The sequence below is a fragment of the Adiantum capillus-veneris genome, chromosome 5, assembly GCF_014529385.1.
Source record: "Adiantum capillus-veneris isolate H3 chromosome 5, ASM1452938v2, whole genome shotgun sequence".
NCBI classification, from domain to species: domain Eukaryota; kingdom Viridiplantae; phylum Streptophyta; class Polypodiopsida; order Polypodiales; family Pteridaceae; genus Adiantum; species Adiantum capillus-veneris.
Window position 1 is genome coordinate 91,996,867 of NC_140935.1, and position 26,553 is coordinate 92,023,419.

At 40.9% G+C, this 26,553-nt stretch overlaps 3 protein-coding genes across 6 annotated transcripts; all 3 read right to left on the bottom strand.

Annotated features, from left to right (window-relative positions):
- Nucleotides 1-252: 252 nt before the first annotated feature.
- LOC147457727 (uncharacterized) lies at nucleotides 253-24,131 on the bottom strand. The gene is made up of 4 exons (XM_086512549.1): nucleotides 24,098-24,131; nucleotides 1,377-1,466; nucleotides 1,118-1,295; nucleotides 253-1,037 (listed from the first exon to the last, which is right to left on the bottom strand). The coding sequence occupies exons 2-4, from the start codon at nucleotides 1,412-1,414 to the stop codon at nucleotides 741-743; spliced, it is 513 nt and encodes a 170-aa protein (XP_086368675.1). The 5' UTR covers nucleotides 1,415-1,466; nucleotides 24,098-24,131; the 3' UTR covers nucleotides 253-740.
- On the bottom strand, nucleotides 5,503-10,581 carry LOC147457728 (uncharacterized). 2 transcript variants are annotated; one of them, XM_086512548.1, is made up of 2 exons: nucleotides 5,879-10,581; nucleotides 5,503-5,793 (listed from the first exon to the last, which is right to left on the bottom strand). In XM_086512548.1, the coding sequence occupies exons 1-2, from the start codon at nucleotides 6,164-6,166 to the stop codon at nucleotides 5,560-5,562; spliced, it is 522 nt and encodes a 173-aa protein (XP_086368674.1). In that variant the 5' UTR covers nucleotides 6,167-10,581; the 3' UTR covers nucleotides 5,503-5,559. Both variants share the same exon structure in this region; 1 of them encodes a protein (XP_086368674.1).
- Nucleotides 23,913-25,642, bottom strand: LOC147457729 (uncharacterized). Of its 3 annotated transcripts, none has more exons than XM_086512547.1 (3): nucleotides 25,501-25,642; nucleotides 24,348-24,869; nucleotides 23,913-24,266 (listed from the first exon to the last, which is right to left on the bottom strand). In XM_086512547.1, exons 2-3 carry the CDS (start codon nucleotides 24,739-24,741, stop codon nucleotides 24,136-24,138), a joined length of 525 nt encoding a protein of 174 aa, XP_086368673.1. In that variant the 5' UTR covers nucleotides 24,742-24,869; nucleotides 25,501-25,642; the 3' UTR covers nucleotides 23,913-24,135. The 3 variants fall into 3 exon arrangements, with proteins under 3 accessions (XP_086368673.1, XP_086368671.1, XP_086368672.1); XM_086512545.1 differs by having other exon boundaries at nucleotides 24,348-25,252; nucleotides 25,501-25,632; XM_086512546.1 differs by having other exon boundaries at nucleotides 24,348-24,931; nucleotides 25,501-25,616.
- Between the last annotated feature and the right edge of the window lie 911 nt (nucleotides 25,643-26,553).

Sequence of the window (26,553 nt, forward strand, 5' to 3'; positions counted from 1 at the left end):
GGATGAAATTGTGGTGAGCACAAGGATGGAGAATTCAACCTCTTGCATCACATGCTTTCCCCCAAAAAGAGTTGTATTTGAGCCACTTGCAAGCACTTGAAAAAACAAGTTCAATATTGTAATCACTTTGCAAATATATTTATCTTTTCTCTACTTATGTTGTTTTAAACTTACATGACATCATGATACACATTTAAGAATCGACAGTTGGTATTAAGTATTTGAAGTACAAAATTATGAATCACCAAAGGGTATATATATATGTTCATATGGACAAAATGAACAAAAGTATACATAACTTTTGTGGACTATTCAATCATGAAATTCCACTTTTTTTTTGCCTGAGAGGATTCTGCATCCTCAGAGACCCTTTTCCTTTTGTGTTCAGAAGGGGGTGAAAGTTCAGGAGTGGGTGGTGGTGGTGACTTGGCAGGGGTTGGTGCTTTGGACCCCTTAGGGCTTGGCACGGGTGACTTGGCAGGGGTTGGTGCTTTGGGCTCCTTAGGACTGGCTGGCTTGGGTGATTTGTCAGCTTTCTTTGACAACATAAATGGTAGCTTGAAAGGTGAGCTAGGTGCCTCCCCCTTATTGTTCTTAAGTGTATGACGCTTTTGAACCTTAAATTTCAATGGTGAGTGGAATGGATGGCTCTTTGTATCTGCTCTTTTTTTTGCAGAGCTCTTAGTGGGACTCTTTCCCTTGACAGTCTTCTTAGTGGGACTCTTCCCCTTGTCAGGGATCTACTTTTGGGTAGGACTCTTCTCCTTGGCAGGGATGTTCTTCTTCTTGGGACTCTTCCCCTTGGCAGGACTCTTCACCTTGGCAAAACTCTTCTTGTGATCCTTTTTCTTTGTATGGATCTTTGTAGGACTTTTCTTCTTTTGATCCATTTTCTTTGCATCCAAACCTTTGGTGGCTCTACCTTTCTTTGGTGGCAAAGGAGAATCTGGATCATTTGGATTTATTGATCTTTCCAAAACCATAGAAACAGCCTTCTCTCTCACCCACGTGACCCAAGACTCTGGATAGTCATGCAACTGAAAAAAATAGAAAAAGGAACTAAAGGACATGACATACATACATAGAACATCAAAATAAATACATGAACCACACTTACAGTGAGTGTAGTCATCCGGCACCTTGACTCAAGATATCTCCATGCATTTGCAAGCACTCTCCATCCACAAGATGTTGAGTCTGTCTGTAAAGGCACTTTTTTATTGTAGTACTTGAAAGCTTCTATATTGTAATCCTTGTTTGTGGTACTCAGGTGACCAACAATAAGTTTGGCAGCACTGCAAGAAGACATTGAATCAAAAAGCTACTAATAAAAAACAATGGGCCATTATCAAGTATAGATTATGCTTCATACTTACAGTTTACTTTTCCCATGGATACTTGACAATGAATTCATAGGTATAATATCTTTCTCCAAAAGATTGAAGATAATAAAACTCCAATGTCCTCTGCAAAATAAAAAACAAATTAGCTAAGAATACCACAAAATGTTAAAAATAACACGTAAAGAGTTAAGAATTACCCTTCAACATAGGGGTATAATATGTAATTGCAGGTCAGCATGTTAAAATCATCAAAAAAACTTGAAAGGGTTCCTTGCTTGTTGAAAAGGCACTGTGTCACTAGAGGGTCAAGTATGGCAATTTGCATAGCTAGAGCCTCTGGAAGATCCCTCATAAGACACCTAGAAAAGGAAACACAAGCCACAATGATCCCCTTGTGCCTGTCTGCCATGCACATGCACTAATAATTAGTAAAGAAACACACCTGAGAGAGATATAGAGCACAGTGTCACCAAGCTCAATGTTCGGATTTACAAGCATACTTGTGTCTTGAGGGAATATGTCCAAATATGCCTCAGTATCTCCAAACAAGGAGACATCCACCACCATTTGGCCTGTGACTTTTTCATAAAGAAGAGAGTTGGATGCTCTTAAAATTTCAGCTTGCTCTTTAAGGATAGCATCCTCGGATATCATGTCTTGCTCCCTCTCAACTTCCTTTCCTGCTTTAATATCCTGGGACTTTCTTGTGTAACATCCTCAATGACAACCTTAGAATCTTTCTGCTGCCTGGAAGGAGGGATGTTTAAAATTTGAAAGGCTCTAAGATCCTCACTAGGAATGAGCTCAAGAGCCTTATCAAACTTGTACCTTAGCCTTGACACAAGCACAAAATCTTTGCTCATAAGTGTGACCCTGTGAGCAAATGCAGCTGCAATGTAGCTATCATTCATAAAGTCTATGAGAAAATCCTCAGCAGCTTCCTGAAGGCACATCACAGCTTAAGACTGCCACCTTACCGAGACAAAAGTTTTGATATTCATCATGCTTACAAGTCTATCAGATATCTCCTTGACAACCCTCATGAAAGAGAGATTTGGAATCAGTAGACAAGTAGACTTTTGTGCTTTTCTTATTTCTCTTAGAGACTTCACCTCATAATTCAATCTCTGGCATTGGGCCTCTAACGAGGTAGTGGAGGGAGTGCTTTCTCTGCATCTTTCTCAACATCACCTATTTCTGGATCAGTTGGGGCTTGGTAGACCTTCCTTGCAGTTTGCTTAGTCCTGGCCATTTGGGTAAAAGAACACACCACGCGACAGACGGGTAGGCCACAACCTTCAAGATGTTTCTATCGCGTCGTGTGTGAGGAGAAGAGTGACAACACGACGCGCTAGAAGGGTGACCCAAGCTGTGGAATAGCTCCGTATCGCATCGTATGGGATCACCGGAACATCCAAAAAGAATCTCACAAAACTCCCTGTGCGACGCGATAGAGGGTGCAACCACGCCTTAGAACATCACCGTATCGCGTCGTACGCGAGGTGAAATATTTAAGCCGAGCAGATCCCCCGCACGACGCGATGAGAGCCTCACCTGACATTTGCAACATACGCCTATCGCGTCGTATGGGAAGCCATGAGTATTCCAAAAAAAGACTTTCACAATGAGAGGGCACACAAACACCTTAGGACATGGTATAGAGCCTCATATGCAAGGTCAAATCTTTAAGCCGAGTAGATCCCCCGCACGACGCAATGAGAGGTTCACCGAGACTCTGGAACTTGCGCCTATCGCGTCGTAAGGGACGCTTAGTGTATGGGAAGCGGTAGAAAGTAGAAGGTGCGTCCACATGCCCAACACTTCCGGTCGCGTCGTTGAGAATAAACTTGGCTTGAATAAGTGGACGGATGACTCGAAGTGCGGGTAGTTGAGGACGACACGATGCGAATGTCGAGTGTGGGAGAAAGCACAAAATGAGCACGTGATAAGGCTTTATATACATAAGACCGTCCGTACGACGACCGTTGTACGCAGGCCACGTGGCACGTATGCATGGCCGACACGTGTCACTAACGGTCATATTTCGGATGTTATATAAAGCTTGGTCTCGAATTTTAGAAAGGTTGCACGTTCACTTGTCGCATACGATGCGAGATATCATCTATTTTTGTGTAATCCTTTCATCTTGCACGATCTCATCTTTGCAAATTGCACATCGGTGGCCCCTATCTCTTGTTGTTTGCTTTGTCTCGTACGACGCGCAGGGAAGAAGTTCCAAAGGTTGGGTCCAGCGCCTATCGCGTCGTTTGGTGTGGCTTTGTCCCGCACAACGCGCAGGGAAGCAATTCCAAAGGCTAGGTCCAGTGCCTATCGCATCGTTTGGTGTTATACGGTTTGGTGTGGCTTTGTCCCGCACGACGCGCAGGGAGGCACTTCCAAAGCCTGGGTCCAGCGCGTATCGCGTGGTACAGGGTTGTTCATTTTGTTGTGGTACATTGGCACTAGTACATTTGCAAACGTTGGGCGTATTTCCGTACCTTGTACCTAGCTTCACCTGTCAACTTTTCCTCTACCATGATTGAAGGCCGGGAGGAGATTTTGGAGGAGAGTCCAAGTGAGAAACTATTGGTGGCTGTGATGGATGGTGGTGACATGGAGGTGTACACCAAAGCATATGAAATATTCAACCCTATGTTTGATCTTGCAGCTTTGTTAGACCATTTGAAAGACTTCTTGGTAGAAGAATTCAAAGAGTTTGAAGAAGCAGTTGAAGACAAGTGTTTGGTTTTAGATGGGAAGGCTTATTGTCATCTAACCGAATATACTACAAACTCAATTGAGAAGAGCAAAGTAACAAGGAGGTTTGGAAGATTTTCTAAGAAAACTTCCTTTGTTTGTCCACCTACCATTTCTTGTCAATTACATTTAAAACCTTGTAACCTTGTTCCAAAAGAAGTTGCTTTTCTTTTCTTTTTGTTCCTTAAAGTTGACATGCAAGGCAAAGCTAATGAAGTGAAAGATACAGATGAGGCAACAAATAAAAATGTTTCCACAGTTTTGCAGCTTGAGAAAAGTGAAATTCTAGAAGAGGAGGAAGTTGATGTTGCAGCTGAGAAGCAGGAGAGTGCAAATTTTGATGGTGCTTAATTTAGAGCTAGTACTGTCATTGATGAGCCAACAGATGAGGTACAGGTATCTGAAGCTTCCCTTACTATTCCAAACCTTCCCTACTTCTTTATCAATAGAAAAGATTATATTCCTCTCCATCATATCCAGTGTTTGCTTAATATGAGGGAGGACTACTGTATTGCAACCATTTCTGAAGCTTCTGAGGTGGCCAAAGATTTTATTGACACGGAAGAAGAGTCAAAAGAGGAGTTTTTGGCACTTGATCTTCATACATCCAATAAAGATTTTTTGCCTGCTACTGATGCACTTGCTGTATGCATGAGAAGAGTGGAAAAGGAAAAACCTTCCTCAAAGATGAGGATTTTGAGAAGAGGCTTGTTGATCTTGGCATCCAATCTTTTGGTAGAGACTTTAAGCTGAAAAAAATTGGAAAGGAAGTTGACATAAGAGAGATGACCGGATCATGCAATCTCCTTCAAGAAAAAGTCATTGCCGAAGATGAATTGCAAAAGGTGATCTCCCTACTGAAATCTTTCTTTTTTTTCAAGTTAGCTTTAATTACTCATTGTCTTGTTTTGCAGATTGAACTCCTTGACAAAGATAATTTTCTTGGGAGAGCTAAAGGCTTGAGAGGGAAAGCAATAGAGGGCTCTTCAAGAAGGGATGCCTCCTCTCTCATGCACTACATGCCTACATTGGATAGTGCCACCTTCTGTGCTTTCCACATGCAGTATTCTGAAGATCTTGAGTTGCCAATGTTTGCACTAAAGATATTGTCACGGTTTTTAGGGTACACTCCCCTTCAAATCAATGCAAACAAGATTATGCTACTTGAGAGAGCAGCAGCACTTTGAATGTTTGGATATGCTGCAGGATTCAATGCCTCAAGAACAGGATACTTTCTTTGCTACTCTAGCTATGCAGCAGCAGCTGAGGAGACAAATGTCAACCTTCTTGGGGGCTATAAAAGAAGAAAGTTTTTGAGATATAGGGGTGACATGCCTGGAGATATATAAAAAATCAAAAACTGATGTAAATTTGATAATTTTTTGCACCAAAATATCTTTTTTGAATTTGGATCTCTTTAGAAAGATTCAGTACAAAGTTTCAAAGTGAAGCATTAATCTCAGATCTGTGGTTGAGCAGCATGGTTGTTTGATCTCATCCGTTGTAATTGCCTCCTATAGAACCAATTGAATAATTCCTTTAGTGCATTGCTCCTTCTTTGTCCACCTCCCTTTCTCATACATTTGAAAAAAGAAGTCCTCGCTTGATAGTGAGATTTTTCCATTCCCTGAGTATTCCATGTTGCAAGGGGTCCTTGTTTTACAAAATATGGTCCATGCAGGTACAGAATATGCTAAAAATAAAAAAAAAGTTAGTTCAACTCAATAGGATGCAAAGTAAAATACTATCCAGACTTTAGAATGTAATTGAATACTCACCAAGTAATATGTGATGTCTTTTGCTTCCCAAGCATCTGTAATAGCAGTTATTAAAAGCTTTATTGTCTTTTTAAAGTCATCTGCATAAGTAGCAGAGCTAACTTGTTGTCTCAAAACTTTCAAAAAATTATCGAGCTTCTTCCACACTTCCATGCGTTTTTTGGCTACATCTGGTCTACTTTTGACATTGGCTGTTATAACACAAAGATCCTTCCAGCAGTTCCACATAGCATCAACTTGTTTGTTGTCATGGTTACTCAAAAATCTTCTGGCTTTTGCTCCACCCATTGAAACATCTTGCAAAACATCACCAGTTCCTTTTGAAAGAGTGGGATCTTTTTTTTAGATGCACTTGACCACCATGAAAACCCATTTGAGATAGCAAAGCCTCGCATTTTTCTATGCACTCATCTGCAAGTTTAGTTGGCTTAATAGAATATGCATAGTCAAGATGGAGTCGAAGCAATTTGTCCAAGATTCTAATCTCTGCATGCATTGTGCATATATGTACATTTTTTAAATCTATTGTTAGAATTGGATCCCAAGTCGATGACGTTAACACTATTCCTCGATGGTGCTTTTCCAACCTCGTGTTCTGCAAGCCATCCTTTTGTTCCAGTGCTTGCCATGCAATATAGACATGGATACTTGGTATTGGCACCTCCACATACACCAAACATGCACTTTAATGCTTTTAGGCCAGCACTCAAGTGCCATTCTACAAAAAAGTCACCCATGCCATCTACACAGAGTTTTTCACCTGCATTTTGGTCCTGTATAATAGAAGGGATATCGGTCTGCAAAAACAGTCATTTCAACGTATCATCATTTTCTACTGGTATTTGAGCTGCTCCGATCCACCAAAGTTCCATTTCTGATTAAGTTTTGTGGTATGGGGAATCAAGCTTACCCTGGCTATAGTCCAATGCTCTATTCATAAGGGATATGGATATTCTTTCCATTTTTTGACATTTTTGAATTTGAGCTTCATCCAATTTCAGAACAAATATAAGTTTTCCTTCACAATCTACTTCTTGCATATTATAGTATCTCACATAGCAGATTGAACATTTTTTATACTCATCCAAATGTTCTTAAAAACATTATACTCAAAAGAAGATTTTTTTTTTCTGTTTTTCATACGGCATCGTTCCTTCTATATGATAGTACTCTCCAAAATGTTCGGGTATTTCTTCGTTTAATAGAGTCCTAACTTTCCCAACATTATGAGGCCTAGGCAACCCAAAAGCTTTAATCTTGTAATACTTTAAAACCTGAAACCAGGTTTTAGAGATGGCCCTGTAACCCCTTCTACTCACCCCCACTGTGTCACAAACTTCTTGCATTTGAGAAGGTTGGACCAGTAAACCCATATCTTTCAGTAAACTTTGAAATACCAATTTTTTCTGAGTTTGATTTTCAGGAAGTTTCAAAAGTTTAAGAATATCACTTTTTTTCATTACCTCATTCAAAAATCTCACCCTTTCTTGACCATTGGACATATCAAATCCTAAAAGACTAGTCACATGTTCTCTAGTAATCTTTAATCTTCTTTTTCTTTGCCCAGAACCTTCTGTTAAGTTTACTACATCTCTCATTCGTTTTACTCGTGCTCTTAATCCTATTGGAGTTTCTTTTAAAGTCCGAAGTTGGTGATTTTCTTGTTTTAGAGATTCTATTTGGTTTTCAAGTTCTAAAATTCTTGCTGCATTTGAAGACAAAACAGTTTTGAGATATTGAATGTAATGTGTATGATCAATGTGTAAATGAGATAACCTAAAACTGTATCCTAGTAAGCCATCAACCCCATCACCAACAAATCTCATCAAATCATGAGGTGTGTGAAAAGATGAATACCTTCCAGTGCTAGGATCCGGTGGATACAAGCTCCCATCTGTCCATATATCAATGTGTTTCTTTCCCTCGTTGCGAAGTTGTTGTGCTTCATTTGTAGTTGTAACTGGTCTTTGATAGACACTCCGCGTAGTAGCATATTCCTGGCTTAGCTTAATGTTCAAGTGAAATTTGCGGTTATCACTAATGGAAGATGTATTAGTCATTGTAAGTAATGAAAGAGCAGAAAGTATAATGAAAATAAAGTAGCAGCAGAACAAGGTGCATCAGAGAAGAAGAGAAAAAGCTCGCGAAAGGTGAGAGAAAATAGAGAGATTCAAAAGTGGAAACAACTATTTGCCGCCAAGTGAAGTAAATGAAAACAAATTTCGAGGTGAGCCACAAAGGAATGTGAAGAAAACGATATCTTTTTTAATATTAAGAGATATGTACTTAGATACGCTTTAGATTGCATAGATATGCTTTAAATGACCAAAACGGACAAATTTGGAGCCGTTTTGACCACAAACGGCTCTGCTAATTAGTAATTTAACCAATTCCTTACACAGCCCTTTTTAAGTCGTTTTTGGCCCTAATGTTTTCAACATTGTTGTCCTTTTGCAACCACCAGTATCTAAATGGTAACTCAATTTATAACTCACTTGAGTACTTTAAAGGAGTAACCACAACTAAGAGGTATCTAAAGACGTAACTAGTTTTCATACTTTCTGAAGATACTGAAAAAATACCAGAAAACCTTGGCGCAACTTTCCATGAAGTGGTGAGCTAGATTTCCGACTCGCGTGAGTATCTAGAAAAGCTCACAGCTACTGAGGGAAAGAATAGGGAGTGTCCTCATGTCAGAATTCTGAACGTTTTGGAACACACAGAACTACATGTTCACCCCTAATGAAGGTTACCTGCCAACATACTTTGTCAGCACACCTAATAAGTCCTTGACTTATGAACCTATTGAAATGGTATCCAACCCCACCACAACATGTGTTCAAAGTTGAAAATCTTACTCAAGCAAATTCTAGAATAGGGAGAGAATCCCCCATTCAAAATGCGTTGTGCTAACGTATGCTCTTAGTAGATCCTTTAGCAAAAAATACTTGTAAGTTGTCCATCCAACACGGGATGAATAGAAGCAGTAAGAGTGAGGTGCTTTCCCCCAACCACTTACAGCCAGTCTTCCACGACTGACGATAAACTATGACTCAACCATTGAGTATCCAACCATATATTTGATATGGAGTGGAGACAACCAACTAGACTTAAAGCGGGTTGAATTGGAGTAAGCTCATAGTTTTAGACCATCCAACCATAGATACCCATCCTGAGCCAGTAACTTGTATGGCAGGGTGTAAACTCATAATAAATCTGCATTAGAGATTGCACTTGCACTGTAAAAAGGTGCAGAAAGAATAAAGTCCATGAATTTGCATGCCGCTCCAAATACATTAATGTTAAACAATAGGGCCCATAACACCTAGTGTGTACACATTTAACACAAACTTATCCAAACCGCAATTCCATGACGAGACTTTCCAGGTACATACGGGAAAGCCTGGCAACAAAAGTTGGACCATAACAGAATGTGACAACGCAGTCACACCTAGGTACCAACCATGAGATATTCTCATGAACGTAGCATACTTGGCTATATGTAGAAACGACCCTCCGTTAAGGTGGTTTCACAGCACTTGTAATCGGAACAAGTCTCCACTTAGTACCCGACAATTTCTGGCCATTGAAATTGTTCCCGATATGGTGTGCTCCAAATGGTCTAATAAATGGATACGACCAGCACGTAGGGACGTCATCGCGACACATCATTAGGAATTAGGCGCCAGCGTCAATCCCAGAGACTCATATCCTCCCCATGTGGAACATGTCTCAAATAAGGATGACCGAGAAAGCGACATCCATCAAGTGCAAGATGTACCTGTGTGTGGAGGTAACTGCAAAACACTCCACGACAAGAGAGAGATATCATCATTATCATTGCTCCACACTGGCTAAACCGAACTCCTTGAGTTCCTAGACCATGTTGTATCCCATGTGACAACATGTGCCAAAGAGAACCTTACACGTGGATTCATCTCAAACATATTTATACAACGTGAAAAAACCAAGCAACATTGTACTGGAAGCCCTAGGCCTTGCCTTCGCAATCCAAACCCTTTGGTTAGAATCTATGTAGTCAAAATCCAATGAAAGACCTGAAAAGTTGAATTTATCCACTACCACATGGTAGATTGCGGACTATTTTCCTTGAAAGTATAACGGAAATAGATCAAATTGTGATCTGCAATGCCGATGGGATGATTTAGTAAACATCCGTTGGGTCTTACCCCAAAACTGTACTTCCATAGACACTCTAGTGTTATAGAAAGCGCAAGAGATCGCACAAGTGAAATGCCCAGCTCTTATGGACAGCCATGCTGTTTGAAATTCTTGTTGCATCTATACGCCGTCTTATAGATCAACCTATGCGAGTGTAAGTTCATTCAAAAACTCGGCTCAATTGTCGCACCAAAACATGTAGTGCTTACGAAATACCCATGTGTAATTGCAAGACTCTTGCTTGGCCATTAACGTCAATGGGGAGTCCACTGGGTAGATTTGTTCAAGCTAGAGAACAATCACCCAAGAAATGTCATCATTTGGGTCTTATCCTAGGTCTGTTGACTATGGCTCTTAGCCGGTGTGGCTCATAGCCTTTATGCCAATAACAAATTAGTGTTCAATCGAGGAACCGATGAAGACTAATTAGAGTGGCGTCTTAGCCACTTACTAGCTGAGAGTTAGCCCACCTTGGCTCAAGCTGGCTCACGAGCAACACATGTATCAAAATATTCTTAAAAAGTTTGCATTATTCTTCAAGAGAAAGAAGAAAGAGAGAAAAGAAGAGCATGCTAGGCGGAGGAACGTTCCTTAAACGACTATGACATGCATAGTTGATTGCCATGCTCTTGTGCATCTTATGCGTAATGTGCAGCTTATCCTATAAGCATGCAACAGTTTTTTGCTATGACTCTCTCATCGAGAGAGGTAACAGAAAAACACAAACAAGTCACAGACTGACCCATCTACCGTGTATGTGGTTGTGAAAACACCAGTGTGACTTAATGATAGCACTTTGCCTTTGAATTAAGTCCGAGTTTTAGGTTCTTTTTGGTGTTGTTGTGTGTTGATAGCAACCCAAAAATCATGTTAAACAATCCAGAACTCATCTTGTCCTTGACAAAGTGTCTGGTGTTATAGTGGAAGCATATTGCATGAGGCGGTAGAATTGAATTCACCTAGCTAGCAGACCATGCATGCAGAATCTTAAGCCTTTGGCAAGAGTGATGACCTCAAACATGAGAGCCAAAACCATAAGTGCCTTGCACAGTCTAGACTGGTAGGGATTCTGTGAAGTGATATTCTCTATTTTGCCAATTTTCCAAACTGATGTGCCAATGCCCTTAATTCCAAGTCAATGGACAATACCTTGGCACAAGTGAGAAGCCTTGCTTCGTATAAAACTATCAAAGCACTTTGCTTTGCAGAAAAACAAGTAGGTTCCAAGCAAAGGTGTAAACATGGAAAAAATAAGAAGAACTTAAAATTGGCTAACCTGGTCGTTGCTGTAATCAATTGTCCCGAGAATATTGTCTGTATGTATCATATACACCCTCGTGTATCGTGTACACCCGTCTGGTATGTAATGAAATAACCTTCAATGCGAGGTGCCCAAATTGTAGCCAACAGATGCTGGTATCGACGTACAAAGATCATGGCAAACGAGAATTGACCTTGTCAATCAATTTCAATTGATATTGGCTAGTGCCGTGTAGCGAGCATCTTTGCCGGCTTCTGGAAGCAGTGACAAGAAGTCGGCCATGTCGAGCTCTGTGCACCCTTCATGAAGTCGGGCCACAGGGTGTGCCAATCTCCTTGAGATTCCATGGGCATCAAAATTGAACTGCTATTAATCCGTGCAGCAGATCAGGGCTGCAGTAGTCAAGCCATGCTTGAGTCATGTTCGCAAGTTAAGCAGTGGTTGCCAACAAAATTGTAATGCTTAAAATATCTATCACAAGCCGTTCCGGTGCTTGGAGTGGAGAAAGTGAACAACCTTTTATGCATGTTAGAGATATGCAATAGAGGTGATACATGCTCCATCTAGAGAAGATGATTCATAAGCAATTGACAGCCCTGATGTTATTACATCAATTCGTGGTCGACATAAATGAGAAAAAACATAGCAAACTGATCAAAAGATGTATGCTAAGTGCCTCATGCCAGTCTCATACATTACCTTATGTAGAGATACGGCAAGGATTGTGTAACAAGTTATGCAGTTGACAATAAAGTACAAGCATCCTAATGCGCAGATAAAGAATACCTGAAAGTATTTGCTGCTACATGGATTATCTGTTGCAAATCCTTAATGACGGAATACATCCGATCGTGCCTTGCTATGCTTATGCTAACCACAGAAGCACCTTGTGTGTGGTACAAGCCTTGCTTGTGGATTGCATATGTGTGAAGTTATGGTTTATGGTTGACTTAAAAGTCGGAGCTGTTTTGCATCATGTTTATGGTGATGGAATCATATCATATGATGTATAGGAACTCATGGATTGATGTGGGATGCCTCATATGGAATATTGTGATTGATTTTCACCTTCCTAGGTCAAAACTAGCTCTATGTGCAGGACAGATGAAGTGTAGATGTGATGCATCAACTTTGCATTATTGGATGTGGTTTAAAAAAATTTATATCATGATTAGTTGTTGGTCGGACTCTTTTTATGCATGAAAGAATCACGTCTTAAGGGTCACATATGTGTGGACTCCGATTAATTGCAGGGGATGTGTCAAACTCCAAGTGTGGGAGTTAGTTCAGTGTGATTATGATTCATGGTTAAGGGTTGAGATTCCCTTATTGATTATGGTTGATATTCTATGGTGTAAGCCGGTGTGGCTCATGGTTTTTTTTCCTCGATATAATTATGATGCCGAAATTTTTGCTACGATGTTATGTTCTAAAGTGGTTATGCATAATTGGTCGTACCTCATCCAAGTTGGGTGGAGTGCTCGCCCGTGTGATGTGATTGGATTATGGTTTATGGTTTTGGGATTGGATCATGAAGTGATTTCGATCGTTTATGGCAGACATGTAAGGGTAGAGACCCTATACAGTCTAACTGCTTGGAAAATATTGTTGTGCATATGGGAAGTGCTATTGTGATTGGACTCGTGTATTATGTTTCTCATGGCAGCGTCGCTACAAAACTAGGATCACCTACAGCGCTTAGCTTTAGACTAAAGGGTCATTGACCTGGGGCTTTGTTGGATCAGGGGTGTTCCTAAGTCTTCTTCTTTTTGTTAGGCTCATCTACACGATTAGTGTGTCAAGGTTTGAATGACCTACATGACTAAGGTGTCGGTGATTTTTCCTTGGCTTTGTCTAAACACCCGGTGTTAGGCATCAAAAGAGGCGTTGCCTCTAAACTGATATGGTTGGTGTTGCTACCCTACCACCTACTGATACTTGGGATCCTTTTAGAGCTCGGGTTCATGGAGGGAGGCAAAGTGGACTCAGCATATGTCTGGCTCAGGTAGGTTGGAGGTGTTCTGGCTCGCTCCCGGCGAAGTGAAATTCTCTTTATCCATAGTAGAGCAGAAGTGGATGGGTGGACCGATCGATCCCTACACAGGGTTCGGTGCTCTGATAGTTATTTTGTCATAAACTCTTTTTTTAATGTTATGGTATACCCATATTTTTTCATTGCATTGATACATGGTTGCCTATTCCGTTTAGATGGGCATTTGTTGTCATCTTCTCATGTCTCTGTGCACTCTATTTCACCCGCCGCTATATTCTCTCTCTCTCTCTCTCTCTCTCTCTCTCTCTCTCTCTCTCTCTCCACACCAACGCGGTGTATACATATATTCACCCTCCACCATGTTATATTTTTCTTAAGTACGCTTTCATTCATAACACCCATTCAAGGGTAGCACTAGTCGCTAGGTACCTTTGGATTCAGTCGAGCTCATGGCTTAAACTCCATGCTTGGTTGGGCGCTGAGAACTCCTCCCCTATGCAAATGCTTTCACAACTCTGATGTATATTTAAAATTATATAAAAGTGTAAACTATATATTTTGTGCATAGACCCCCGGGGAGGGGTATCTCTCACCTGGTATCAGAGCCAATGCTTAAGTTTATGGGGATAGCCTAAAGCCTAATACTAGTCGGGTTAGTTATGCATCATGCATGCATTCATGCATGCTATTCGAGAAAACATATTATATTCATGATGCATCTATAAGTGACATTGGTTTGTGATACTTGTTTGACTTGCCTTCTTGAGTAGAAGTGTTTGGTTTGATTTATGGTTGAAGTGTTCAAACAACGTCGTTGTAATTTCTTTGAATGATTGTTTTAAAGTAACAAATGGCTTCCAGAGTAATTTCTGAATGCTTTAGCCAGGGGAATGAGATTTTAGCCATAGTGTTCAACAATATGGTGACACGGTTGTCCAAGGATGAACGGAAACTCTTTTACTTACAAATCGGGACCAATGTCTTTCGCATACCAAGAAACACAACTTGTTGGAAGAGTGTTGACTTTAGTTACCTTATCCGTCACCAAGAACCCTTCCATCAATTCTTCATATATATTGATGACAGTCCAAGAGATTGGTTTGCCAACCTCAAACTACTTCAACTCAGAATATGGCTAGGCCTAGAAGACATGTTCTACTACTTGGCGATGCGTTCCCAAATGTTAAGGATTGCCGAAGTTGCTAAGAAGTTTGAGCTCTTGCAGCTGTCATAGAAAAGGAGAAGTTAGACGATTATTACATACCATGTTGTCGCGTGGGAGGTGGTCTGAGAAAATACCATGTTATGAGAGTTAAAAGAATATTTAGAGAATTAGCTCCAAGACACCCATAACATTGTAATGAAACCGTAAAGACTAAATTTTGATGAATAAAAAAAGCGTAGACTTAGATTCACATGTATACTAAGTTTTCTCTCTCTCATTGTCTTGTTTTGGATGGATCTTCTTAATTGTCTAGATGAACTCCCGTGTGACTTTGCACAAAGAATCTTTTTCAGTTATGCGGTTGGATTCAGTTTTCATTGGGGAATTGAAGTGGTTCGAGTTTCAAAGGAGACTAGAGATTACCTTGTACCCAACACTTACGTAGCATGGGAGTTATATGTTGAAGCTCAGCCTAAACATCAAACACAAGTGCCTGATAGGTTTATGACCAACCCACAGCTTTGGGTGAAGAAAAAGATCCAAGAAGGCCTTAACTTATGCTCTCTTTTGGACATACCGAGTCGTGAACTGATACTTAGTAAGAAGGCTCTTGTGCTAAACCAAAGATACGGATTTTGTGAGAAGGTCATAATCAAAGTATGGAAGAAGTCAAAAGGAGGCAACCAATTCTATTATGTAACCCAGGATTGGTTTAATAAAGTCTATGAACCTATCCTCAAATACAACCCTCACAATGTCACCGTTACCTTTGATGACTGCGAGAAACCAAGGTGCATTGGTGAGTTTTTCCGAGCACAACCAATGCCAGTGAACTTGAGTAGATACTTCTATAGAAATGATGTAAATAAACGACATGCTTATGTAAACTGCTTTACTCGATTATCACCCAAGGATGTATCACGGGGGGAAAATTGATACAAAAACAAAGACGTGATTTTTACTTCACAAGTTGAAGTGTTAAACTTTGACACCCGAGATGTGAACAAATATAGGGATAGAACCTCAATTGTAGGAACCAAGAATTGATTCATTGGACCCTTTCGTATTTATGCATCTCCCTAGAAACACTATGTATCTTTTTGATTGTCTGCGGTTATAAAAATTTGATTTTGATATAACACATATTGTCTTGAAGATATAATAATTGAGTTTGAATCTTAGTTTTATCGTTCTAACTAACTTGAGTGATAGGGTGTGTGTGTGTAGATGACTAACGTCTTAGCTTGAGGGATATGGGTGAATATACTCTCTCGCTTTATGGTGGAGGAGCATTTCCAAACTGGAGTGGAAGTACAAAGACTTGTCACTATCAACAACGGGAACGTTAATCGTCAACTGCGTCCAGGAGAAGGAGGAAATCAAAGACCTCAAGGAAGACCTCAAGTTAACAGAGCTCAAGGGACTAGAGGTGAAAGAAATCAGACAAACGCGTATGGCCATATTGTAATTGAACATCAAGGAGTAAATGAATAATTTTCAGTAATTCAAACCCCAGCAAAGTATCAAGGTAGCCATTTTACCTTATTGATTGATTCAAGGAGTACACATTCTTTTATATCTCCTAAGTGCATCAGAAACCTCATTTTGCATGAACACCCTGATCAGACTTTACAGTAGAATTAGCTACGGGTAGGAGGGCTAGATCTTCTATTTTAGTGGGTAACTTGAATTTTGTTTTGGATGGTCATAATACTTTTGCAAACTTCAGAGTCTTGCCCATAGGAATTTACGATGGAATTCTAAGAATGGATTGATATAAAGCCAATGATGCTCACATACATTGTAAAGACGCTTCATTGACTTTTGAAAATGATCAGAACTCTAGGATTACAGTCATTGGGAAACGAGGGAAGCCTAAGCTTAGACTAGTGAAGTTTACCAAACTTATGAAGAGTAATAAGAAGAATGAGAAGATTTACAGTAAAGCTTAACCCCAAGGAGAAGAAGATAGATTCACATGAGTAATGGAAATGGCCTATGAAGTTTGAGGATAGCAAAATTAAGAGAATTAGAGTGAGCATTTTTGTGAGATTACTTTGAGAACGTAGAGGGTGAACTTAATTGATGGTAGCAACATGAATATAGTACTTGGCATGAACAATGCTTTTGCGAGAGAGAGAGAGAGAGAACATGACAATAGTTGAGGACCAGATTTATTTGGAGCCAATCCCCCTTCCAAAAGGCATTTGTATTATAGATTCTCCCAATCATTGTGTTCCTTGTGACCTTGGTGATACTATGAAGATGGAATGCTTCATGCATCACGAGCATAACATAAACTTTGCAAAAAGCATTAACTATCCCAAGGCCTCAAACACCTTCGAAGGTGGAGAGAGCTAGCGGGTAATGAGGGTAGGGAAGAGGAAGAAGAATCATTCATAAGAGAAAGAAATAATTGCTCACTTATCATCACTCTGCTTCAGTCCCAAGGCCTCAAACACCTTCGAAGGTGGAGAGAGCTAGCGGGTAATGAGGGTAGGGAAGAGGAAGAAGAATCATTCATAAGAGAAAGAAATAATTGCTCACTTATCATCACTCTTCTTACTTAGCATAGCATAATAGCATAGTAATGAAGATAAAGAAGATGGAAGCTTAAGCATTGAAGCATGACTCTTGGTTGGATTCGCATTCTATAGCCAAGAGTGTTGATATAGGCTCTCCACTTCTCAACAAGCTTGGAAAAGTAGATAGAGCTCTTGCATTTTGCATTCCACACAATGAGAGAATGTGTGTGTATGTGTGTGTGGGACAGTATATCCCCTCACATGCTTGGTCCACCTCTTTCTCTCTCTCTCTCTCTCTCTCTCTCTCTCTCTCTCTCTCTCTAGTAATATTTAATTATATCATTTAAGACATGTGTCCTCTTTTTCCTCTTTGAGAGAAAAAACTTAATTATTTATTTTTATGCGTTTAAATTCTCATTGGACCCCTTTAAAACCTACCCAATAGGATTCAAGCACACCATGAGAACCACATGTGGAGAATTTTTTAAACGTGTCTTTTATGCTTCTTAAGTCATTTTGTTTGATTTGAATACTTTAAACACTTAATCAATCAAGCATGTGTCTTTTATGCTTCTTAAGTCATTTGTTTTGAATTGAATACTTCAAGCATTAGTCAATTAAGCATGGAAACGTTCATGCTTCTTGAGAAATTATCTTTGAATTTAACATTTCAAAAACCTTGATCAATTAAGCATAAAATCATCTCAAGCTTTGGGCAAGGTTCCCACAACCACTTTAAGCATCTTAGCACCTCATTCTTGGGTAAGATTCCCACCTCGAGGTTAGCCCTAGCTTGTGTAAGGTCAAAGGAATTTTAAACACTAACTTTTGGAGGTCTTTAATGAAGCTAACCCTAAGGTCTTTTAACTCCATTAGATGCACGTTACTCTTTGATAGACTACCTCCTTTTGGACCCCTATTGAAATGTAACCATCTCTCCTCTTGGTCCCTTACTGAGGTAAATCTAGAAGCACTTATTGCACATTGCTCTTTGGTAGACCGTCTCTTTTTTGACCCCTATTGAGATGCAATCGTTTCTCTTTTTAGTCTCCTATTAAGATAAGTTTAGAAGCACATATCTATATCCTAACTCTTGTTCCTCTTTTATCTTCTCATATTAAATAATCAGTTTAATATGAAAAAATCATTTAGTAAAATTAGATATTATATTTTATGACATTACCTCTCTTGAAATCATAGTCGTCCTCGACTATGAGGTAGAGAAGATAAAGCCTAGTCATTAGTCCATGTTTCTTAGCGGGTAGAGGATCCCTTTTTATCCTACGACATCATTCCAAAATGGATGACTAATCCATTTGGTACTTAGGAAGCTTAACTGCCGCAAGCATGTTTGCTCTTTAGTCCATATCATACTTCCAAAGTAGAATGACAAGTTCTTGTTGGTGTTTGGGAGACGTCGTCACCACAAGCATGATCATAAGCATGCATACTTCTTAAATTTTGTACACAATAAAAGAAAGAGAATGAGTCATATAAGACAAAACATTGTTCATTTGAAATGCATTTTCATTTGCTTACTCTAGTGTAGCATTGTAAGCATTGACAAGGCTCATATTATCCTTAAGCTAGATTCCTTACATTCATCTAGCATCTTTAAAAGGATAATTCTTAAACTTAACAAAATATCATTGGATAACGTTACCGTTTCTTCGTACCTTGTCTTTCTGTCGAAGAATCGATTTGGACTGCAACACCTCTTCTTGATCTTTGATCTATGACAGGTCTGACAGGTCTTCAATTATTGGTTCTTTTTGTGGCTCTCCTTTGTAAGGCTTGAGTATGCTCACATGGTTAACATTGTGAATGAGCCAATGGTTGGGCAAATTTAATTGATAAGCCATCTCATTGATTGGCTTAAGAATATTAAAAGAAATGACCATAGTATCTTTTTGCTAGTTTAGCATAATACTCTTGGTGGCTCGTAGGATTCTTGCTCGCAGTATGCCTTAGACAAACCTTGAGAAACTTTAGCAAGACCCAATCATTTTTCTTAAAGACTAAGGCTCTTCTGTGCTTATTAGCAGTAGCCATTTTTGCCTTTGTTGTGAGATGGATATAACATTTTTATATCTTTGGAAAAGATTCTTGTAAGTCTCAACTATATTGATTAGCACCGAAGATCTTCCCATATACTTTTAAGTAGTAAGGGACTTTTGGATCTTACCTCTTTAACCTCGAAGGGTGCTTTTCCCATAGAAGTATTGTCACGTGACACATCCCAACCCTATGTGTCCGTGGACAAGCTACACCACAGCAGGGTTCAATCAGTTCAGTCAAGTCTAGATTAGCAGTGATCTGGCACTTTTGTGAGTCTATTCGTAGACCGTGCATGCCCAGTCACTTAGCATAGATGCATATCCTTCGGTTGCACACAGCATGATCATCGGAATTTCCATCAAAGTCCATTAGCATCACAGAGGGGAATTTTCCAGTGCATTTAGCCTATTTTTCTATTTATTGGTATTTTCACTTATTATTTTTAAGTGACTTTCCAACCAAAGTAGGTAGGGCAATTTTGCTAAGTTAATATATAAGCAAACCAAAGTTCACACTTTCTCGCAGAAGAGGCAACAGGAGCACATGCTCAACAGGCTTTCTTCTCAACAAGAACCTCAATCGCCAAGCTCTCCCATAGCCTAGCGTTTTTGGATTAGACCTCCTCCGCAGTACCTCCAAGACCCATGGTGTTTCCAGCCTTTGTGTGATCGCCAACACCCTCAGCATCCCTTCGTTGCAGATTGCCATGATCGCCCTAGAGTGCATTTCAGCCAGCGTTTTTCTTGCCAAAAGCCAGCCAGCCAACAGCAAATTTCAACGTTTTGAGGCCCTGCCCTTCAATGTTTTCGTCAAGCAACCACTAACGCTAGGAGACTGCAGCCTCAGCATTTTTCAGCAGAGAATTCAACCATCGATACACGCAGGTTTTCAGCCTATGCACAGTAGCAGATCAGCCCCGAAAGGTTGCAGATGTACCCCCAAGTTTAGCCCAAGAAAACGCAGCCAGAACAGTCCATTTTCAGCATTGAAACAGTCCAAGAAATTCAGCATCAAGAAGATCCCAGATTTCAACCCAAGTCGCCGTCGTCATCACCGTCGTCGTCATCAGCATAGTCCAACTTGCATCTGTCCATTGCATCTGCATTGTACGCATTTGTGCAATCAAAGAATAGACCACTCTCGCCGACGAGAGTGGGGCCTTCGGAGGAGGGTTTTACAATCTCTCGATGTCGTATCTCTTCTCTCTCTACAAGACGGAAAGCTCTCTCTTTCCCCAAAGAACTAAAAGGAACCTTGAGCAATAAAGATCACTAATCTTGAGAAAATACAACCTTCATTCCACTGCACCTAACAAGTATGTACAATGTCATCCTACGCATACTCTATAAGAGGTAGGTACTTCTCTCATTGGAAACGTTGATCTACTTCCATAACATAGGCTTTTAGTAGACTCAAGAATCGGTTAGATTAGTTATTTCACTTTGATCATCTGTTTGTGGATGATCGATCGAAAGAGAAATTTAATCTACTTCCTAAGTTCTCAAAGAGACCCTTCTAAAACTTATTGCGATCATTTTTTAAGATCTTTGTCCGACACTATGGATGTTGGCAAGCCATGATACTTGAAATTTGAGATCTAAAGAAGGTTACCATTTGATGTGCCTTAATAGTCTTTTTGACAGGCATAGAGTGTATTTTCTTGCTAAGCCTATCGAGACTGAAACAATCCAAGTTGCTTCCCTCGATCAAATTTCAATTTTTTATATACCACGCATTTTGAAACATACTCTTGTATGTTTACTTTTCATGGTAGACCAACCTACGTATATTTCTACTCCTCAAAGGGTAGATTATGGAATCCCTCTTTGCCCCGTATAAGGAGAAGCATGGGATTCATACATGACTTTCTTACTGTATGGGTGAGTAACACATAGCCTATTGCCGTTCGGAAGATAACCATCCTCCAAGGTAAATGGTTCTTTTTTTTTCTTCCCTAATGCTAAGACTGTAGTTATGTACTGTCTCCAGTCAATAGCATACTCATCTATCATAAAAGATAGATCATTGTGAGTTGCTATAGACACCGCATTTACCCTTGGCCATCGTGGAAGTGCATTGACCACTTGATTGTGCTTGCCAGCAATGTGAGCAATATAAAATTTAATTGCCAAAGAAAATTTGTCCACCTCATTTGTTTGTCGAAAAGCTTGGTTTGCATTATGAAGTACTTGAGACTTTGTGATCCATTTGTAGGATGAATGGATCCCCCAAGAGATAGTGCTTCCATGTGTTTAGGGCATGTAGAACAACTAAATGCTCTTTTTTGTATATGCCAAAGATCCGTTCATCGGCATTGAACCTTCGGCTCTCATATGCTATGGCATGCCCTTCTTGAAACAACACTGCTCCAAGGCAATCACCACAAGCATCACATTGGACCTCAAATGGCTTTGAGAGATCCGGAAGCATAAGGATTGGTTGGGAGGTAAGCTTCTAGTACTCCTGCAAACAAATAGCCAAAGATCAAAACAGGAAAACATTACCTTTGATATAAGGTGCAACGGAAGTGAATGTTGAACTTTGCTCAAGATGAGTGCTCCGAACCGTGCTCAAGGGTTCCTTTTACTTACAGAAGGGAGAGCCTTCCGTTTCTAAGTGAGAGAATGCAAATGATCACAAACAAAGTGGACAACACTGTGAATGAAGGTACTGAGTCTGAGAGATAGAGAGAGAAGAATACGACACCAAAATGTTATTAAACCCTCCTCCAAGGGCCCCTCTCTCGATGGCGAAGGAAGTCTACGCTATTGATTGCACAATCTGATACAAAGTGCTGATACAAGTTCTTGATGCTATGGTGGATCTAAGTTGGGAGACGACGACGACGGCGAGCGAGGGCGGCGACGACGAGGACAATGGCTAGCTGAAATCGCTAACTTGATGGCTGAAAAACATTGTTCTATCTGGGGCTGAAAACACCAATGCTTCAGGGCTGGAAACGCTGGAGTTATCTGCTCAAATCGTTGATTTAAGCCTGTTGAAAACGCTGATTTGCTGTTATGAAAACGCTGCTGATGCTGATCTTGTCTGCTGAAAACGTTGAGACAAAGCTGTGTTAAAACGCTTATCTGCAGTTCTTGGAAACGTTGTACAAGCTGAGCAGAACAATGAAGTGGGCTATTGGAAAACGCTGGTCCAAAGGCTGATCTGCAGCTGCGGCGTAGGCTGATCTGCAAACGCTAAATGTTGACAGATTTGGCGGCGACGACAATGGTTCTTCAAGAGGTTCTTGCTGAGGAGAAACACTAGAGAGCCTGCTGCAGATTCTATCTCTGCTCTCTTGGTTTCTTCTGCTCTACTGAGTGTCTGCCAAGTTTCTTTTGTATTAACTTAGCAAAATTGCCCTACCCAGTTCCCCAACAAAGTCATTTATTAATAATAAGTGAAAATGGCTAAAATAGGAAAAATTGGTTCTCTGCACTGTAAAATGCTCATGATGGCTACTGATGGTAATGCTGATGATCATGATGTGTGCAACCAGAGGATATGCAACTATTCAAAGTGCCTGGACATCACGGCCTGCGCACAAGCTAACAAAGGTGCCAGAACACTTCCTAAGCTGACCTGAACCCTGGACTTGAAGTAGCTTGTCCACATGCACATAGGGTAGATGTGCACTTGACATTTGAAGTCTTGAGAACGAAATGCAACTCGTTCCTCAAAAAAGAAAATCCTCGAAAGAGATCTCGTCGCAAAGAATTCTCTCTTCGAATCCTGCACACAGAAGAGGTGTGCTCTTGGGTCCCTTCTCGTAAATCGACCCCGTCTACGACGTTTATGGGCTGAAAACAATGAAAAACAGAAGCATGTCGTGATGGAAACACTCTCTGTAGGCACTTCTTTGCGTTGGAACTCGCCTACCGAGTCTTGGCGGCATCTGGTACAATCGGGGCAGCCATGGGCAATCATCGACAGCTTCATCTTCGCGAGTGAAATTTGCAGCAGCGTTGTCTTCCTGCTAGCACTGGCCTTCTCCATAGAGCGTGCGAGTTTCTGCTTTTGTAGCTCCTGGCAGCTGGCAGGAATAGGGGCGGTCTTGCCGGCGGGAATAGGGGAGAAGGAGGGGCGCCAAAGCTAGAGAGAGGAAGGTCGCTTGCGCATCAGCCAGAGAGAGAGAGAGAGAGCTGTCATAAGAAGATAAGGCTGTTTTTTTTTTTTTTTGTGCTTTGCTCTTCTTCTTTTTTTTAAAGGGTGGTTGCCCACTTATGAAGTGGGCGGCCGGCCTATTTTAAAAATGGTATGAACCTGCCCAAAAACTCAATAAAATCTTGTAAGTTGAAAACAATGCTTACACAGCACTTCCCAGGCGTCCCTGGATGCAACCACATGCACAAATGCAATGCAGACATAGACTTCCTCGCGGGAAAGCATCTACTTTCCCGAAAAGCAAGCCGTGCGATTTCGATAACAGTGTTACCCTTTCATGGTTTACGCTAAGTGCACTTACCTCTCAAAAGCATGGTCCACAACTTTTCTCAAAAAACATGGAGGGCTGCTTCTAAGGCTTGTGGAGTGACCAGTTGCACATGCATGCAAAAGAGAGAGGGAGAAGTCCAGATTTACCTACAAAGGAGTAGACTATAGTGTCATACTAGTTATCCACAAAACAATATAAACACCCTTGCCTGCAAAGTACTTTTATCATTTGCGGAAAACCTTGCATGCACCATGTAGTCATGCCTTCTAACTGTTCTCAAAAAGGCGATTGGTGCTAAAGAAAGTCAAAACCCTGAACACAAATCACTCAGGCCTCATCAGCCAGTAACGGCCTGAATAGCAGAAACACATACACACAACACCCTACTTATGCTATCATTAGTCACAGCACGCTAATCAACACACGAGCTCAGAGACTTGTACTTAACACAAAAGACCATAAGTGGTTGTACGAAATTGCACATCACTTCCTATCTTTGAGTCAGGTGTACTTGTAATCACTGCTAACGATATATGCATCTGGCATGTTCATCGGCTGCCATGTGTACATTATGAACTTTGAGCATTCTAGACGTACCTGACCACATGCGGTAAACGATAAAGCTCTCGAGAGCTTCACATCCTTATGTTCACATTCTTGCGGCAAATGGGGCAGCGAGTGCTCCTCTCCATCCACTGGAGAATGCAAGATAAGTGAAAATGATGCCCACAGCTTGTGCTTCTCTTTGGGTTTGCATTATCATATCCTACACAAGCACAGCAAAAATAAGAAATCATAATTTTTAGATGTTTCCATTTTCTTCCTATATGTACAAGAAAATGTCTACCTTCAAGACATGTTGGACAAGTGTCCTGCTCATCATTTGCGCATTCTATTGACGGATTATGAGTGACGGAAGAAGCTGAAACCTTAAGCATCTCTTGAGCAAAACGCAAAACCTTTTCAGCTGCCTCCAGGTCATGGCTGCTCAAAGGTGGGACACATGAAACATTCTGTACCATAGAGGAGGAAGGCGACCATGTTGATGCATTGCTCCTCTCTTCTTGTGGAGACACTTCTAGACTGGGACGTGGCAATTCATGTAAAACTCTGACGCACCGTGGATGGACGTAAAACCGGCAGCTTGCACAAAGAAAACGCCATGTCTTTCCTTGTTCTCCACACTGAGCACAGGTGAAATTGGCTTCGTCCTTAGGAGGCCTGCATTGCAGTCTAAGCATATGTTCTGGATGCCTCGAGTACTTGATTTGAGAGGGAAGTGTGGCGCAAAATTGGTGTAAGTTATAATCACAATTGCGGCATTGATAGAACAAGTCCACAGTCACCTGGCCGCATGCAGCGCATAATACTGGATTTTCCGAGGCTTTGGTCAGAGACAAGGGATGGCAGTGCGTAGGGTGCAAAATGAATCTGGGTGCCCTTACACACAATGAGTGCATGTCATAATCACAAGTCTCGCATCTGAAAGCCCATTTGTGTATGCTTTCACCACAACCATCACATGAGTGGTTAGTACTGCAATGACAAAGATGAAGAGGATGCTGGTAGTGGCTGAAATGGGTCTGTTGTTTCACATTAGCGGCACACGTGACATGAATATCGAAGTCACACTCTGGACAATGGTAGACGGGTCCGCAGCCTTTCTCCCAGCATAAATTGCACATAAATCGGCCACTTGCATACGGGGATGCCTCTAACAGAGATAGTGTGTGCACCATGATGAGTCCAAGCCTGTGCATTCACATATAAATGAACATAGAAGCATTTGACCTAGGTATGAACGATGAAAAAATGTCTCTACACACAGGTACCACTGGGCACGATGCATGTATGTCTGTTATGGGCACAATCATCTCTCTCTCACACACACACACAGAGTCTAAGTGCCTAATTCCAAGCGCTAAACATCAGACATGTCAACACAAGCGTTTGAAGTAAATTTTCGAGAGATAGAACCAGCTTATGGGAGGAAACAGTACCTTTCTGCAAAAAATCATGAAGAGATGGCGCACTCTCCCGATGCACTGGTCGTTCTGAGCTACTGGAAGCTCCCCGCGCGAGACTGAAGCGAGAGGAAGGGGAACTTTCAACGTTGTGGGAAACAATGAAAATGGACCAGATTTGAGCTCACGACTAGCTACGTGCTATTTTTAATACAAGCAGCTGAAAAACAGCATCTTTTTTTTTTACAGCAAAATTCACAATTCGTGAGTGACTTGTATTAAGCATAGCGTCAAACTAGTCTTGCTTGGTGGGCCTTGCTATATAATATCTATAACATATAATTGGACAACCGGCTTGCTGCTGCATGGACAAACATCGTGGAAAGGAATTGGTGTGAATCTTAAGAATTAGGCAATATATCATTTACATGAACATTCAAGGATGGCCGAGGGCACAGGATTGTTGAATCTGCATGAGCTATAGTTGGAGTGGCATAATGCTGGCCATAACTAGTTGCGCTTGTAGTATGGTAGTTGAAGCTGGACATACTGTTCAGGTGGCCACTGGGTCTTGTTGCACACAAAGCTACTATGATCGCTACGCAGGGAAGGTGCAGGTAGGCTTATAGTTAGGTATTCAGGCTTCATTGCAAAAGAAGGTCGATTTCTATATACCTACTCTCTCTCTCTCTCTCTCTCTCTCTCTCTCTCTCTCTCTCTCTCTCTCTCTCTCTCTCTCTCTGTGTGTGTGTGTGTGTGTGTGTGTGTGTGTGTGTGTGTGTGCGTGTGTGTGTGTGTGTGTGTGGCACAGAGACAAATCTGCAGACAAAGCTCCAAACTGCTTCTGAGAGCAATTAAGCAATGTAGAGTGCTCTTTTTATTTTATTCAATTGGTAGCTTTTCACACGGAGTCTTTTTTATTTAGAGCTTTTTTCTAATTCCACGTGGTGGCTTTGTTGAAATTAGGGTGGCAGAGAAACGCACACAGCTTGGAGAAGACGAAGGAAGCTCAAGGCACACAATAGAGAGTGTGTTACTTAGTGTGCAATGGAAAGATAGATAGCCCTAGAGTGATGGGCGTATATACAA